The following is an 18,844-nucleotide window of genomic DNA, read 5'->3' on the forward strand; positions in this document are numbered from 1 at the left end:
ATTTATACAACTTGAGATGTTAAAATGTATTAGTTTATATAGAAATTACCATTAACCTAGATTAATAAATGGTGTAAAAGGTTCATAGCTATTTCATGTTCACCTCTAGGAGGAGTTTGTTACAGCGTAAAGCATGTCACTTCCTGTTGCCAGCAGGTGTCGCTATGACTATAACTGAATATGGGCATGTAGATGTCTTCAGGTCAGGAGTGTTATCACACATGTAAAGTTTGGGGTAGAATGGACATTGTATGCCTGAGTTATAAAAACTTCCTTTTTCATGGCGAAACATCGAAATCTGTCAGGCTGCCACGGTCACACCCTCCAACAAAAACTATAGATCTTCGCAATTTAACGTCACGTGGGCCTTTATATTAGACTCACCAAATTTGATCTGAATAAATCTCTAGGAGGAGTTTGTTCAAGTACGACGCCTGAAAATGGCAAAAATGATGTGAAATTTGCTGAGAAAATTTAAAATAACTGACTTCCTGTTGAGTTTCAGACTTTGCTCCAAGAGACTTTTTTGTACAGTGGTGTGAAAAAGTGTTGGCCTCCTGATATTTAATTTTTTGCATGTTTGTCACACTTTAATGTCTCAGATCATCAAACAAATTTAAATGTTAATCAAAGATAACACAAGTAAAGACAACATGCAGTTTTAAATGAAGGGCTTTTTATGAAGGGAAAACAAAATCCAAAACCACATGGCCCTGTGTGAAAAAGTGTTTCCCTCCGTTAAAACATAACTGTGGTTTATCACACCTAAGTTCAGTTGCTCTAGCGAAACCCAGGCCTGATTACTGCCACACCTTTTTGCAATCAAGAAATCGCTTAAATAGGACCTGCCTGACAAAGTGAAGTAGACCAAAAGATCCTTCACATCATGTTGAGATCCAAAGAAGTTCAGGAACAAATGAGAAATCAGTCTGGAAAAGGTTACAAAGCCATTTCTAAAGCTTTGAGACTCCAGCGAATCACAGTGAGAGCCATTATCCACAAATGGCGAAAACATGGAACAGTGGTGAACCTTCCCAGGAGTGGCCAGCTGACTAAAATTACCCCAAGAGTTGTGACAACTCATCCAAGAGGTCACAAAAGACCCCACAACAACATCTAAAGAACTGCAGGCCTCTCTTGCCTCAGTTAAGGTCAGTGTTCATGACTCCACCATAAGGAAGAGACTGAGCAAAAATGGCCTGCATGGCAGAATTCCAAGATTAAAACCGCTGCTGAGCAAAAAGAACATAAAGGCTCGTCTCAGTTTTGCCAGAACACATCTTGATGATCCCCAAGACTTTTTGAGAAAATACTCTGTGGACTGACAAGACAAAAGTTGAACATTTTGTAAGGTGTGTGTCCCATTACATCTGGCGTAAAAGTAGCACAGCATTTCAGAAAAAGAACATCATCCCAACAGTAAGATATGGAGGTGGTACTGTAATGGTCTGGGGCTGTTTTGCTGCTTCTGGACCTGGAAGACTTGCTGTGATAAATGAAACCATGAATTCTGCTGTCTACCAAAAAATCCTGAAGGACAACGTCCGGCCATCTGTTCGTGACTTCAAGCTGAAGCGAACTTGGGTTCTACAGCAGGCCAATGATCCAAAACACACCAGCAAATCCACCTCTGAATGGCTGAAGAAAAACAAAATGAAGACTTTGGAGTGGCCTAGTCAAAGTCCTGACCTGAATCCTATTGAGATGCTGTGGCATGACCTTAAAAAGGCGGTTCATGCTTGAAAACCCTCCAATGTGGCTGAATTACAGTAATTCTGCCAAGATGAGTGGGCCAAAAATCCTGCACAGCGCTGTAACTCACTGCAAGTTATCACAAACGCTTGATTGCAGTTGTTGCTGCTAAGGGTGGCCCAACCAGTTATTAGGTTTAGGGGGCAAACACTTTTTCACACAGGGCTGTGTGGGTTTGGGTTTTGTTTTCAATTCATAATAAAAAAAACTTCATTCAAAAACTGCATGTTGTGTTTACTTGTGTTATCTTTAATATTTAAATATTTAATATTTAAATTTGTTTGATGATCTGAAACATTAAAGTGTGACAAACATGCAAAAAAATAAAAAATCAGGAAGGGGCCAACACTTTTTCACACCACTGTAGATATTGGTGTGTTACAAGTGTGTACCGATTTTCGTGCATGTATGTGAAGCGCAGCTCAAACCGCACTTCGCTGAACGTTTATAGATGGCGCTATCGAGTCATAGTGGTGGGAAAAAAGCATTAATGACACATACAGGTGTATGTGGATCAAATACAACCAGCTCAAATACGAAGAGCAAATGCACCGTTTGATAGTGCATTGACAGAGGAAATTTGATTTGCAGCTGTCGGTATTATTAAGAGTAACTGTTTTCTCTTTCACATAAACCTAAATGAAACTCATTTGCTCCTTTCATTCCATCGCTGGATACCATAAATCATTCACTCTCAACACAATTTGCTTAATTCCATGTCATATAAATATTTACTCCCTCTCGATGCGTTCATGCTCATTCAGACGTTTACTGTGGCCGGGGCCTGCGCATTTTTTTCTGCTGATTTGTCGATTGCTCTTGGCATGTTTTGTGTGGTTCTGGGTGGCTGCCAGGTTGATTCTCAAAGAACACTCCCCAGGCCTGCACAGACAGATGGCACTCCCTTTCTGCCCCTTCCCACAAACCTACAAAGAGCCTCCTTATTTGACTGCCTAACCGGCCGCTGTTGAACAGACTGAAACTATACAGTCTCCTCTCGCAGACAAAAGAGCTGATAAGATAGAAAATCAATTGTCTGTCTGGGAGAGAAATTATTAGCGGATGATAAAGCGATTTGAAAACTGTCTATTAAAAAACGGCTGTAAAAATCTCTGTTGCAGCTCATAAACAGCACTGATTGCTTAATGCAGTGATTTTTCTTGATGGGTGTCAAAGCAAATGATGTTTTTCATCCTCAGCCAGAGTTAAAATGTGATAAATCTGTTTATGTTGTGTGTTACTCCAGAACCTGATGGTTTATTAGATTATGTCAAGTGTTTTCAAGCAAACTGATTAATCATTGCGAACCCTTTGTTAGTGAAGTTGCACAGTGGAGTTCTTGTTTTCGGTCATCAGCCGCAAAACTAAACATGTTGAGTCATATTAACAGCAAGTCATGTTGGAGGCTTTTAGTGTTTGTCATAATACTTTCCTCTAAAGAGTTTTCCTCTACCTCTAGGGTTTTGAAACAGATTTACAATGTAAAAACATGATTTCTGAAGCACATAATTAGCTCTTGACAACAGTCTCATTATCAGGGGTTTTTATAATTGAAATAAAACAAAATAAACATTTCAGCTAGTTGCCAAGGTGGATTTTCTCAGTTTATGTAAAATAACTAAAACTAAATCTTTATAAAAGTAGACTTAAACTTAGACTTATAAACAAAAACTAATAAAAAACAAAACAAATATATAATAGAAAAATTCAACCTATTTCAAAACATTAGCAAAACTTTAGTAAGATATACAATTATACTAAAATAACACTGCTCAATAACATCGTTGTAAAAACACAACTAAACATCTATGTTTTTGTGTTTTGCAATTTATATAGATTAAAATTAACAATCAAAATTCAGCACCACAAATACCACCATGAATTATTTAATTTTCAAATTAATTGTTGTTTCTGAACATTCCAACAGGTATTAAAATAAATATGCAAACACAACATAATATAATATTATAACCCTTTTTTATCCTTTAAATTTTTGGGGTGGAATATAACCTGGGCATGTTTGACAGAGTGAGAGTCAGCCGTTGATCAGATCTTTAAATAAGTTGAATGGTCTTCATACCTGAATATGATTCTGTAGGACTGGCATTGAGTCCATTTCAATGCAGCCATTTAAAAAAAAAATGAATTCTTTTGAAATCTTTTGTAATGAATTTAATGAATCTGGTTTAATGTCTGCCCGTATGAAGGCGTAGTAGTACCTTGAGTCCTGAAATTAATTTCATTGCATAGCTGAATCTTCTTAATCAGGGTGAAATTGGCTCAAGCCTGCAATGCTGTGCATATTAATACTCGTGAAAACCTTTAAAATCTTGAATATTTTTTGGAAAACTATTGTTTTTAATAAATATACGATACCAGTCAAAAGTATTTGAACAGCAAGAATTTTAATGTTTTTTTTAAAGAAGTCTCTTCTGCTCACCAAGTCTGCAACTATTTGATCCGAAGTACAGCAAAAACAGTACATTTTTAAAAATACTATTACTATTACTATTTCAAATAACTGTTTTCTGTTATTAATTTCTCATCCTCATGTCGTTCTAAAACCGTACATAATTTCAACTTGCTCCTCAGTTTGAGAGGTGTTATACTTGTGACCATCTTCTTTGCGTTTGCTTAGACTGACTGTAGTTTTGTGTCTACTCTCTCAGGTATTAAATGAAGCAGTGGGCGCTCTCATGTACCACACCATCACCCTGATGAGGGAGGACCTGGAAAAGTTCAAAGCACTTCGTATAATTGTCCGCATTGGGAGCGGCTTTGATAACATCGACATAAAGTCTGCTGGAGACTTAGGTAATGGTTAAGAAGGTTTTCCAGTACATCCCACACGATGCACAACAGTGTGTGCTTGTATGTTTGCTACGTGAAGAATCTGACCCAAACCTTTCCGCATCCGCAGGAATAGCAGTCTGCAACATGCCAGCAGCTTCAGTAGAGGAGACCGCAGACTCCACCATGTGTCACATCTTGAACCTCTACCGACGCACCACCTGGTTGCACCAGGCTCTCCGGGAGGGCACGCGGGTCCAGAGCGTGGAACAAATCCGGGAGGTCGCGTCTGGGGCGGCACGTATCAGAGGAGAGACGCTGGGGATCATTGGCCTAGGTGTGTTGTCTTGCTTAGCCAGACTTTTGACTCTCGACATGAAGTTTGATCCACTTTGCTGTGTGTTCCCACTTAGAGCGAGATATAAAGTATCCAGCTGCTGTTTGTTTTGTTTTTATGTGCTGTTTAGGGTAGAGTAAATATGAATACACTGGTGCAGGCAGAAAAAAAATATTATAATTATGAGGCCACCATAAAGATAACATAGGAAACAATTGGTAATGTGTGTAGACTATGTGATTTGCATTTCTGAAAGTAATTTTTTCACAGATTTCTTCTTCACTTAATTTCTTAAAATGTTTAATTTCTTTATAAAATATGTGACCCTGGACCACAAAAAAGTCTTAAAGGAACACTCCACTTTTTTTGGAAATAGGCTCATTCTCCAACTCCCCCCGAGTTAATAAGTTGATTTTTACCGTTTTGAAATCCATTCAGCCGTTCTCCTGTTCTGGCGATATCACTTTTAGCATAGCTTAGCATAGCTTAGCATAATTGAATCCTATTAGACCAATGGCATCGCGTTCAAAAATGACCAACGAGTTTCCATATTTGTTGTATTTAAAACTTGACTCTTCTGCAGTTATATCGTGTACTAAGACCGGCGGAAAATGTAAAGCTGCGAGTTTCTAGGCCGATAAGATTAGGAACTACACTTCCATTCCGGCGTAATAGTCAAGGAAGTTTGCTGCCGTAATATGGCCGAAGCAGGCGGAGTATTATCAGAAATGAGTTCCCAGCTAGTTTAGCATTTGCACATGTGCTGCGCGGTATTACTGCGCCTGCTTCAGCGATGTTACAGCAGCAAACTTCCTTGACTATTACGCCGGAATGGAAGTGTAGTTCCTAATCTTATCAGCCTAGAAAATCGCAGCTTTACATTTTCCACCGGTCTTAGTACACGATATAACTACAGAAGAGTCAAGTTTTAAATACAACAAATATGGAAACTCGTTGGTCATTTTTGAACGCGATGCCATTGGTCTAATAGGATTCAATGATCTATGCTAAGCTATGCTAAAAGTGATATCGCCAGAACAGGAGAACGGCTGAATGGATTTCAAAACGGTAAAAATCAATTTATTAACTCGGGGGGAGTTGGAGAATGAGCCTATTTCCAAAAAAAGTGGAGTGTTCCTTTAAGTAGCACAGGTATATTTGTAGCAATAGCCAAAAATACATCATGTGGGTCAAAATTATTAATTTTTTTCTTTTATGCCAAAAATCATTAGGATATTAAGTAAATATATTTTGTCCATTTCCTACTGTGAATATATCAAAACTTAATTTTTGATTAGGCCAAGAACATCATATGGACAAATTTAAAGGCGATTTTCTCAATATTTAGATTTTTTTGCACTCTCAGATTGCAGATTTTCAGATAGTTGTGTCTTGGCCAAATATTGCCCTTATCCTAACAAACTATACAAAGAGAGGGAGTTTAGGATCAGTAAGATTAAAAGAGTACTTGTATTATTATTAATATTAATACTTATATGTTCATTAAAAAACATGTCAAACAATTCTGGGGAAAAAAACTTTATATATCAGTCAAAAGTTTTCGAATAGTACGATTTCTAATGTTTTTAAAAAAGAAGTCTCTTATGCTTCCCAAGCCTGCATTTATTTAATAAAAAACACAGTAAAAACAGTACAAATTAAAATTAGAAATATTTTTACTATTTAAAATAACTGTTTTCTGTTCGAATATATTTTAAAATGTAATTTATTCTGGTCGTTTCAAAGCTGAATTTTTAGCATCATTACTCCATGATCCTTTAGAAATCATTCCCATATTCTGATTTGCTGCTCAAAAAAAAACTAACATTTATCATTATTATTATTATTATTGTTATTATGTTAAAAACAGCTGAGTAGAGTTTTTAAGGTTTCTTTGTTGAATAGAAAGTTCAGAAGAACTGCATTTATCTGAAATATAAATCTTTTATAACATTATAAATGTCTTTATCATCACTTTTAATCAATTTAAAGCATCCTTGTCAAATAAAATTATTAATTTTCATAATTTCTCCCCCGCGCCCTCAAAAATTAAACAAATAAAAAATAAAAAATGACACTGACTCCAAGCTTTTGAATGGTATTGTGTATAAAATTACAAAAGCCTTTTATTTCAGATAACTGCTGATCTTTAGATCTTTTTATTCGTCAAAGAATGCTGAAAAAATGTACTCAACTGTTTAAAATATTGATAATAATAATAAAAATGTTTCTTGAACAGCAAATCAGCTTATTAAAATGATTCTAAAGGATCATGTGACATAAAGACTGGAGTAATGATGCTGAAAATTCAGCTTTGATCACAGGAATAAATTACATTTTTAAATATATTCAAATAGAAAATATGATTTTAACTTCTAATAATAATAATTCACAATAATACTGTTTTTACTGTATATTTAAAAAAAGAAACAGATGCAGTCTTGGTCTTATCAACCCAACACTTTTAAACAGTAGAAATAAAATCCTAAACACTTTTTGCTTTTTGCTGAAATTCAAAACTAAAAGTTTACAGAGGCTCATATGGACTCATAATATCAGCCCAATATATTTTAAATACAATTTTCTTCTGTTTTTTTCTTTATCTTTTGTTGACAGACTGTAGAAAAAAAAAAAAAAACTCAACTACACACCAATGAAACTTGTTTTAGTTGTAATGTTGTCAATTTGCCATGCCACGACAGCGAAGGGGATTGTACTGAACTAAGGTAATACAAAACAATAATTAATTCCTTTTATTCATGGCTTATGTCTGCTCTCAGGGCGTGTCGGACAAGCGGTTGCACTGAGGGCCAAAGCATTCGGCTTCAACGTGATCTTCTACGACCCATACCTGTCAGACGGGATGGAGCGAGCCTTGGGGCTGCAAAGAGTCAACACCCTGCAGGACCTGCTCTTCCACAGCGACTGCGTCACCTTACACTGCAGCCTCAATGAGCACAACCACCATCTCATCAATGACTTCACCATCAAACAGGTGTCGCCTACAGCCCTTCACAAGCACAAGAGCTTATATGTGCGCTGGTGACACATTTGTATATGATCGTTATTGTATGTTTGTCACAGATGCGTCAGGGCGCTTTTCTAGTGAACACGGCGCGTGGTGGTCTGGTGGATGAGAAAGCTTTGGCCCAGGCTCTGAAGGAGGGCAGAATACGGGGAGCAGCCCTGGACGTCCATGAGACAGAGCCCTTCAGGTGAATAACAACAAGATGGGATGTCGAAGAATCGTGTTGTTTTGACATTCGGATGGAGTGCTCGCTCCAAACCCCATTTCTGTTCCACACCCTGCCTCTGCAGGTCATTTTTGTGTTGTTATTTGGCTTCAAACTCCACAAAACATGCATCTGTTTGCTAGAAATGCATTACAAGGGATGCAAAGAATGCGAGCTGATTCCCAATCCCCAGGCAGTTTTAAGAAAGAGAAGCAGCAATGAGAAATAACACCATAAATAGTGTGTTCACATTTGTAAATTATGTTTAACTGCTTTTACACCAATTGTCAAAGCAAGTGTTATTTTAACAGTGTACAGTCGTGGCCAAAAGTTTTGAGAATTACATAAACATTGGAAATTGGAAAAGTTGCTGCTTAAGTTTTTATAACAGCAATTTGCATATACTCCAGAATGTTACGAAGAGTGATCAGATGAATTGCATAGTCCTTCTTTGCCATGAAAATTAACTTAATCCCGAAAAAAACTTTCCACTGCATTGTTAAGAAGGCTTCAGGGCGTCCAAGAAAGTCCAGCAAGCGCCAGGATCGTCTCCTAAAGAGGATTCAGCTGCGGGATCGGAGTGCCACCAGTGCAGAGCTTGCTCAGGAATGGCAGCAGGCAGGTATGAGAAGCCACTTCTCTCCAAAAAAAACATCAGGGACAGATTGATCTTCTGCAAAAAGTATGGCGAATGGACTGCTGAGGAATGGGGCAAAGTCATATTCTCCGATGAAGCCTCTTTCCGATTGTTTGGGGCATCTAGAAAAAGGCTTGTCCGGAGAAGAAAAGGTGAGCGCTACCATCAGTCCTGTGTCATGCCAACAGTAAAGCATCCTGACACCATTCATGTGTGGGGTTGCTTCTCATCCAAGAGAGTGGGCTCACTCACAATTTTGCCCAAAAACACAGCCATGAATAAAGAATGGTACCAAAACACCCTCCAACAGCAACTTCTTCCAACAATCCAACAACAGTTTGGTGAAGAACAATGCATTTTCCAGCACGATGGAGCACCGTGCCATAAGGCAAAAGTGATAACTAAGTGGCTCGGGGACCAAAACGTTGAAATTTTGGGTCCATGGCCTGGAAACTCCCCAGATCTTAATCCCATTGAGAATTTGTGGTCAATCCTCAAGAGGCGGGTGGACAAACAAAAACCCACTAATTCTGACAAACTCCAAGAAGTGATTATGAAAGAATGGGTTGCTATCAGTCAGGATTTGGCCCAGAAGTTGATTGAGAGCATGCCCAGTCGAATTGCAGAGGTCCTGAAAAAGAAGGGCCAACACTGCAAATACTGACTCTTTGCATAAATGTCATGTAATTGTCGATAAAAGCCTTTGAAACGTATGAAGTGCTTGTAATTATATTTCAGTACATCACAGAAACTGAAACAAAGATCTAAAAGCAGTTTAGCAGCAAACTTTGTGAAAACTAATATTTGTGTCATTCTCAAAACCTTTGGCCACGACTGTAGTATATGTGCGTGTAATTATATTTATATATTTCTACCAGTCAAAAGTACAGCCAAATATTAAGAAAAAAATGTTTACTATTTAAAGGAGCTGTTTTCTATTTGAATATATTTTACATTTTAATTTATTCCTGCGATCAAAGCTGAATTTTCAGCATCATTACTCCAGTCTTCCGTGTCACATGATCCTTCAGAAATCATTCTAACATGCTGATTTGCTGTTTTTTTATTTTTATCAATATTAATGAATCAAATTGACTGCAAATTAAACACGTTTGGGCTTAGAAAAGTCATTATTGTGTTAAATGAGAAATTATTCACATTATTGTGTTAATTAGTGTAATGTTAAATAGTAATGTGGAATAAACATTACAAACAAGTCGCATTAGAAAAAAATATTTTGATTCAACATTTTAAAAAATGAATATTAAAATGTGATTTTTTTTTAAATAAAGTGATACTCTTAATTCAAACAACTGAGTAAATTTGTTTCAGCATTCTTTGATGAATAGAAAGATCCAAAGATCAGCCTTTTTATCTGAAATAAAAAGTATACACTAAACCATTCAAAAGCTTAGAAAGAAATGGTAGAAATGAATACTTTTATGTAGCAAGGATGCTTGAAATTGATCAAAAGTGATGATGAAGACATTTATAATGTTACATGATCTCTTGAACTTTCTATTCATCAAAGAAACCTGAAAAATTCTACTCAGCTGTTTTCAACATAATAGTAGTAAATGTTTTTGGAGAAGCAGATCAGAATTTTAGAATAATGCTAAAAATTCAGCTTTAAAATCACAGGAGTAGATTACATTTTAAAATATATTCATATAGAAAACAGTTGTTTTAAATAGTAAAAATATTTCAAAATGGTACAGTTTTGCTGTACTTTGGATCAAATAAATGCAGGCTTGGTGAACAGAAGAGACATCTTTAAAAAACATAAAAAATCTTTGACTAGTAGTGTATATTGAACTTTAGGGTGATTTAACTGCATTCGAATAGACTACATCATGCAGTCAATCAGTTGCAACTTGCAGGGTTGGAAAAGGTAATAGAAATGTATTCAAATCTCTTACATACAGCTGTATGTTTGTGTAAGTTTCAGCCAAGGTCCTCTTAAAGACGCGCCCAACCTGATCTGCACTCCTCACGCGGCGTGGTACAGCGAGCAGGCCTCCATCGAGATGCGCGAGGAGGCGGCGCGGGAGATCCGTCGGGCTATTACCGGTACGTCCCCACATGACGCTATCAGTAACACTCTTTACTGCCTCAGAGCTGACATTTGTCAAATGATTGGAGAGCGCTAAGTGCCTGACCTCTTTCATCAGCTGAGGGAAAAACCTTGTTCTTTAATTGCAGCTCTGCAGGCTTGATGTGCTGTGATCAATGACTCAGGCTCTGCTGTAATGAAGCTGTTTTCCTCCTCCAGGTCGCATTCCAGACAGCCTGAAGAACTGCGTCAACAAAGAGTTCCTCACACAGACCACGCACTGGGCCGGCATGGACCCCGGTGTTGTTCATCCAGAACTCAATGGAGCCTACAGGTACAACAAACTGCTGAGAAATTCATTCATCGTAACTGAATGTAGGATACAGGTGGTGCTGTTGTTTTGTATTTGGACAGACATTTGTACCAGGACTAGTGGTAAAAGGATAATTCACAAATGGCCATGTAAGATTGATTTTACTATGGTTAAAGTCAGTACTACTGGATTTCTCAATACATGTACATGAAAATTGTTGAAATCCCAAAAGATAATAAGACGATGTACAAGGCATCATTGTGGAAAAAAATATTTCTCAGCTTTTATTTACATTTGAACAAAAAGTAGCATGTCTAAAATTATTCATACCCTTTGCAAACTGTCACAGTCTATGGGAAAATCCAAAGTTCTATACCATTCCAAATAGTCCAAGCTGTTCTAAAGCATCTTAATTACCCTGATTCACTGGGAACAGCTGTTTTAATCAACTCAACAGGTGAAAAACAGAAGCGCTCTGCTGTTGGTTTGTGGACAGTCATGGCTAAGACAAAGGAGCTCACTGAGGACCTGCGGCTGCGCATTGTGGCTGCTCACAAGTCAGGAAAGGGCTATAAGACCATATCAAAATGTTTTGAAGTTCCAGTGGCCAAAGTGCATAGTAATATTAAAAAATACAAGATGTTCCACACTGTGAAAAATCTCAGAGGACGTGGTCGGAAGCCAAAAGTGACACCTGTGCTGGCCAGGAGGATAGTGAGAGAGGTAACAAAGAATCCAAGGATCACCACCAAGGCCATCCTGATGAATCTGGGCTCTGCTGGTGGCAACATCTCAAGGCAGACAGTCCAACAGACACTGCACACCGCTGGGTTCCACGGACGCAGAGCAAGGAGGACACCACTTCTCCAGATAAGGCACACAAAAGCCCGCTTGGCCTTTGCAAATGCTCATCTGGACAAAGAAGAAGACTTCTGGTCTTCTGTTTTATGGTCAGATTAATCAAAAATTTAATTGTTTGGCCACAATGATGTAGCCTTCATTTGGCGTAAAAAAGGAGAAGCCTTTAACCCTAAGAACACCATCCCCACTGTCAAACATGGTGGTGGGAACCTAATGTTTTGGGGGTGTTTTTCAGCCGGTGGACCAGGGAACCTAATCTCAGTAAACGGCACCATGAAAAAGGAGCAAAACTAAAATTCTCAACAACAACATCAGGCAGTCTGCAGAGAAACTTGGCGTTGGGCACCAGTGGACATTTCAGCACGACAACGACCCAAAACACACAGCAAAAGTGGTGAAGAAACGGTTAGCAGGCAAAAACATTAACGTTTTGCAGTGGCCCAGCCAGAGTCCTGACTTAAATCAAGAGAATCTGTGGAGGGAGCTAAAGATCAGGGTGATGGCAAGGAGACCCTCCAACCTGAAAGAGCTGGAGCTCATCGCTAAAGATGAATGGGCAAAAATACCAGTGGAGACATGCAAAAAGCTGGTCGGCAATTATAGGACGCGTTTGATTGCTGTAATAGCCAATAAAGACTTCTATTGAATACTGAGAAGGGTATGAATAATTTTGGACATGCCACTTTTTGTTCAAATGTAAATAAAAGCTGAGAATTTTTTTTCCACAATGATGCCTCTTGTACATCGTCTTATTATTGTTTTGGGAGAAGCCTGTCTCATTTCCGGTCCAAAAAAAAATTGCTGGTTGAATAAAAGTAACTAAGTCATAATTTGCCAGGGGTATGAATAATTTCGGGCTTGACTGTATGTGCTATATTTAAACGTGGCTCATCCAATCAGATTGTCAAGCTGAAAGTAACTATGCATTTTAAAATGCACCATTTTGCAATCCAAGATTTTAGTTTACTAGAGACTTGGATGGCTTTACCAGAGGTAAAGGTGTTACTGACACTTAATATTCTTTCTCCTCCTCAGGTACCCCGCCAGCGTAGTGAGCCTCGCTTCAGGGGGTCTGCCTCCGCCAGTGGAGGGCATCATGCCAAGCGCGGTGCCCATAACCCACAGCCTGCCCACCGTGGCCCACCCTCCGCACGCCCCGTCGCCCGGCCAAACCGGCAAACCCGAACCCGATAGAGAGCAGCACCCCAACGAACAGTTGTAGCCCCCCTTCAGAGGCTCTCCGTACCACTATAGAACTCTCCTGGTCCTTCTTTACCCCAAAGAAGAGGAGCGGAAACAGGCTCCCGGGCTCAGAACCAGCCACTAAAAACAACCACGACTCTGAAGTAGCCAACTCTTTGACTGAAGGTGGTGGACTGCGCTCTTTGAAGTATCTAGTGGGAAAAAAACAACGACAAGAAAAAAAGAGAAAATCTTGTGGATTTCCAACTTCTCCCTGATGCAAAATCCTGCTGTTTTAGATTGTAGTCTGTCCAAGTGCAGTGGGCGATCTTTTATCTGTTATTTTGTCTGTCTAATGGGTTTCATTGTTAAAACAACAGTAGCTATTACATGAATGTAACCTGTTTGTGTACAGTTTTTAGGATGATCAATGGTTTGTAGATGAGAAAAAAAAAACTGAAACAGCATTAAGGGAGGCATCTTACCACCTTGTTATAGATACGATAACAAAACGCATATTAGTTTCGCTCGTTTGATTTTAAAAGCCCCGAAAGAGGCGGGATTTGCACACCCTCTCAGGAAAATTTATTTTCCCCCCCTTCCCTTCCTTTTAAATTAAACCACATAGTGCATTGTTTTTTGTACCCATTTGTCTTTTGTAGTCGAAATTCAGTACAGTACTTTAAAGAACTACACTCAGTATGTTTTTATTTTTGGAGCATGTATTACTTTATGTGTTTAAGGTTCAAAAGAAAAGAGAAAACGTTCAGTTTTTGAACAAAAAGAGAAAAAACAAAAAAACAAAACAAATTTGTCTTGTGCAAAGCTGGCGTAATGCTTGCCTGTTTGTGTGTGACTTGATTGTACCGTGTTTTCCGAGGATGCCGGGATAGTTGCAGCTCTCCATCGCCTACATAGATTCCTTCCTGGTAAAGTGGTAGGCTAGCAATATACATACTATATATACTATGAGATATTAATATTTTTTGTTAAACAGAATCCAAAAAGAAATGTTTGTGACTGTATGCATTTGTATGAATTATTTTAAATGAAATAAAAGTCTGAGTTAAACGACACGGCGGCCTTTCTGTGAGACTGAGTTTCTCTCGGACGGATGTCATGCCGGGACAACAGAAGAAGCGCAGGGTTAGTTCAGGTTCCCTTTGTATTTGAACCCATTTCAGAATATAAACAGTCACTGCGAGCGCCCTCTTGTGGACGTCAGTTCTGTAATACACTGATCAAAAGGTACCAACCAGGCATCATGCTGAAAATACTTCATACAGGGGAATTGGGATTTTACTTCAAAGCTGTGATCTAGCTTGCTCTGAAGAAGTTGTATTAAAGGGTTTGTTCAACCAAATTTTCTGTCATTTCCTCACCCTCATGTTGTTCAAAATCATGTGAAAATAGAATTGAAGAATGAAGAACAAGATCAACCTGACAAAGGTTAGGCTATATATAATATTATGTAAACACAAACTTTTATTTTTGATTGCGATTAGTCCCGATTAATCGATTTGACAGCATTAATATACATGTGTGTGTGTGTGTATATATATATATATATATATATATATATACAGCAACCTGACAATGGTTAGGCTACACCAGCAAATAATTAATATTTTTTTAGTGTAGTGAAGAGCAATAAGATTATTAACATGGATTTAGAAAGTACAATTTTCATGCCGACTTCAAATTTTGGATGCAAATAATTTTTATACATCCTTGCATGTTTCATGTTTTTGAGTGAACGGCAGAATTCTCTCTTAAAACTTATACAATCAATACTTTTGAATATGGTTGCAAAGGGGTAGAACATTTCTGGAAACTTTCCAAAAACCCCTGAAAGTTTCCAAAAAATCCTGGAAATTTTCCAAAATTTCTGGAATGTTTTCAAAATTACTGGAAATTTTCCACCTTTTTGCAACCCTACTTTTGAATGGGAGAAACTGCAACTGTTATAAAATGAACTGTTATTCATTGGGGTATAAAATGACTGTAATTTCTTTTTTTACTTTGAAGTTTAACGGTTACTTTTTTTAAGTTAGCCTCCGAAATGAGATACAACAAATGAGCATGATGTAATTAGCTGTGTTTCCATTACCCCTTAAATTGCACAAAAAAAATCGCTTAATGGAAATGCGTCAATTGTGCAAAAACTCCCATATATTGCAAAAAAGTTTTTACACTCGTATGAGGTGGTTTTTCAGGCAATTCGAAAAAAGGAATATTTCGCAAAACAGCAATGGAAACTTTTTTTCTGCATTTACAGGTCACATTCGATTAAATATAGCCAAAATCCGTTGCCATGACTTATCGCGAGAGGAAAAAAATATGTTTTAGTCGCATAACATCGGTTAATGTAAACGCCATCATTTTGCAATACTTTTTAATCGACATTTATAAAAAATCACCAAAGTTTTGTGCAAATCTGTAATGGAAACGTGCCTATTGTTTACACGGTTGTCATAGCAGATGTTGGCAGCTACGCCATCGTTTTCAAAAGTCTCCATTTTGCTACGTTTACACTGAAAAACAACCCTGGAGTTTTTAAATTAAAATAGGGTCTGCAGCATTTTCGAGGGTAGAAAATGCTGGAGTAGTGTAAACGACAGGCGTAACCATAGTAAACGTATCTAGTTTTTAACCGCACACTCAAATGCTCACGAAGAGAGTTTTTAATGTAAACACAGCCCACTGTGAACGCCCTTGTAATTCGCTTCAACCTTTTCAAACTTTAGGAATGATTATTCAATGTTCAAGTGTGTGTAAGGAAGCAGAGTAACGGCTGTTTCTAAAGCACGCAGCGCCAACTCCTGTTAAAAACTAGGCTCAGAATTGATTTGAGAGAATCGCAATGCATTCGGAAAATCAGAATCATTTCTTGATCAGCCATGCATTGATTTATTTTCCCAGTCCTAGAAAAACGATCTGTTGCTACTTCCATTTCAATGTCGATTTAAAGTAGTTCACTTCTTCAGTTGAAAAGAAATTAAGGTTTTTGAGAAAAACATACCAGGATTGCCAGTGGGCTAAAAGTCCAAACTGCAGGCTACATTTACACTAGTGCGTTTACACCACTATTTCAATCCTCGAAAATGCTGCAGAACCCGTTTCAGTCTAAAAACTCTGGGGTTGCATTTCAGTGTAAACGGACCAAAATGGAGACTTTTGAAAATGATGGCATGGCTGCCCACATTTGCTCTGCATATCCTCTATGACCATGTAAACAATAACAACATGCTCTCATTTGGGAGGCTCATTTAAGAAAATAACTGTAACATTTCAAAGTGAAAAAAATCTAATTACAGTATTTTTACAAGGAATAACAGTCAATTTTATCACAGTTACTTCTCTCACAATAAAACATCCATGACATATGCAGCCTGAATGATCACGTGACATGCATTTTCAGTTGCGTAGTGTAGACGGAGATCGTTTCTGAAACATAGTGAAAACGCCAGTAGAGACGAGGATCGTCTTCATTTTAAAACGCTGTTTAAAATCTGCCATTTTCCAGGAAAAATACAAACTTATATACTTTCTAACCACAAAGGCTAATCTCGGCCTCATGCATTACGTAATCACACACACGACATAGGCGGAAGTATCGCCCCCAGTGTTTACAAAGCGAGCGTGCAAAGAAAGTCAAACGCCTTTTACACAAAAAGGTAAAAAAAAAAAAACGTCAGACGATTTTGAAGTTGGAGGATAAAATGAGATGGAGTTTTTTACCCTACCAGACCCTTGTTTAGTCAAAGTACACAGATGAAGAACTAACCACATGTGACCTCTCCAGTTAGCTAGTGCAAGATGAGCATTTGTGGTTAAAAAGTATAGAGTTTTTTTTTTTTAAGAAAATCACCAATCATTTCGCTAGATACCACCCTTAAAGAGATAGTTCACCCAAAAATGAAAATTTGATGTTTATCTGCTGACCCCCAGGGCATCTAAGATGTAGGTGACTTTGTTTCCTCAGCAGAACACAAACGAAGATTTTTAACTCAAACCGTTGCAGTCTGTTAGTCATATAATGGCAGTGAATGGGCACCAAACTTTTGAAAGTAAAAAAAAAACATGCGAGACTAATCCAAATTACACCCTGCGGCTCGTGACGATACATTGGTGTCCTAAGATACGAAACGATCGTTTTTTGTGAGAAACTGAACAGTATTTATATCATTTTTTACCTTTGATACACAGCAATGTCCAACTGTCCTGAGCTCGTGCTCAGCATCCGGTGTGTTACATGTGCACGCGCTCTGGCAGAGTATACGCAAACGCTGGAAGGGGAAATTGGTGATGAGTTCATGCAAGCAAATGTAATCTTTTAGCGTTAAGTAATTACCATTTTGGATAGCCGCTATACCCAGTTGGACAGTTGGGCATTGCTGTGTATCAAAGTTTAAAAATGATATAAATACTGTTCAGTTTCTCACAAAGAACGATCATTTCGTATCTTAGGACATCAATGTATCGTCACCAGCCGCGGGGTTTAATATGGATTTGTCTGTGCATGTTTTTTTTTACTTTCAAAGGTTTGGTGCCCATTGACTGCCATTATATGACTAACAGACTGCAACGGTTTGAGTTAAAAATCTTCGTTTGTGTTCTGCTGAGGAAACAAAGTCACCTACATCTTGGATGCCCTGGGGGTAAGCAGATAAACATCAAATATTCATTTTTGGGTGAACTATCCCTTTAATCTTTGGTTGTGATTGTGTAGAGCTCTTTGAAGCTGCACTGAAACTGCAATTTGAACCGTCAACCCATTGGCCACCACTGAAGTCCACTATATGAAAAAAAAATCTTGGAATGTTTACCTCAAAAACAATTTCTTTACGACTGAAGAAAGAAAGACATGAACATCTTGAATGACATTGGGGTGAGTAAATTATCTGGAAATCATTATTCTGGAAGTGAACTCCTTTAAGTTCACAGAAAATGTTTTTTTTTCTTTTTTCTGTGTTTTCCACAGAAACAAAATCAAATAGATTTGGAATGACATGAGGGTGGGAAATTCATTTTTGGCTGAGCTATTTTTTACACACTAGATAAAATCATCAAACCAGTGCACTAGCTATCAAGCGCTTGTAAGTACATGGTCAGAAGCGTTGAATTGGGAAAGTTCTTTACACACTGAGCTGGGGGAGGTGATGACTCAGCATTGAAACTGATCCCTGCACATGCTGTTTTCCTTCCAGCAATGTCTCTCAGCAGACCTCCATAATTCCTGCATCCTGTCCTCTGCTTGTTCTGCATTTCGTTTTGGTGCGCTTTGCCATTGAACATAAGAAGAGGCCTTAGAGAGTCCCTGAGCAGTTTGTCAAACCAAAGAAAACTGAAGAAAACTCGAGCCTGAGAAGAACGAACGGAAACTGAATCTACACAAGCACTACGGAGCGGTATAAAGCGTCGTAAAGGCTCTGATTCGCTTACAATCGTCATTGTTAAATAAGCCCTGTTCATGAGCAAACAGCTTTGTAAACATGCATGTGCGATCCGAAGGTGTCAGGGTAGCTGAACATTATCTAACCCGAGTGTTCATACTGCATGCCATGCGATAGCACTGAATCCGAGTGATACATTCTCATTCAGGACCACAGTTATAGTTCGTGTTATTCAATTTTTAGGGTTATATATGTTCATAACAGTTCTTGAGATTGTTCCGATGCTGGCG

General features: G+C 38.2%; 1 protein-coding gene across 3 annotated transcripts in view; it reads left to right on the top strand.

Annotated features, from left to right (window-relative positions):
* LOC141288457 (C-terminal-binding protein 1) overlaps nt 1–14,234 on the top strand; it is a 45,290-nt gene extending 31,056 nt beyond the window's left edge. For all 3 annotated transcript variants that reach the window (XM_073820608.1, XM_073820607.1, XM_073820606.1), the window contains exons 3-9: nt 4,422–4,566; nt 4,673–4,879; nt 7,660–7,874; nt 7,964–8,094; nt 10,692–10,819; nt 11,022–11,136; nt 13,012–14,234. In XM_073820608.1, coding sequence (XP_073676709.1) covers nt 4,422–4,566; nt 4,673–4,879; nt 7,660–7,874; nt 7,964–8,094; nt 10,692–10,819; nt 11,022–11,136; nt 13,012–13,198 — 1,128 coding nt within the window. In that variant the 3' untranslated portion in view covers nt 13,199–14,234. The remainder of the gene's footprint in view (nt 1–4,421; nt 4,567–4,672; nt 4,880–7,659; nt 7,875–7,963; nt 8,095–10,691; nt 10,820–11,021; nt 11,137–13,011) is intronic.
* The last annotated feature ends 4,610 nt before the right edge of the window (nt 14,235–18,844 follow it).

The sequence above is a fragment of the Garra rufa genome, chromosome 16 (assembly GCF_049309525.1).
Source record: "Garra rufa chromosome 16, GarRuf1.0, whole genome shotgun sequence".
Lineage (NCBI taxonomy): Eukaryota > Metazoa > Chordata > Actinopteri > Cypriniformes > Cyprinidae > Garra > Garra rufa.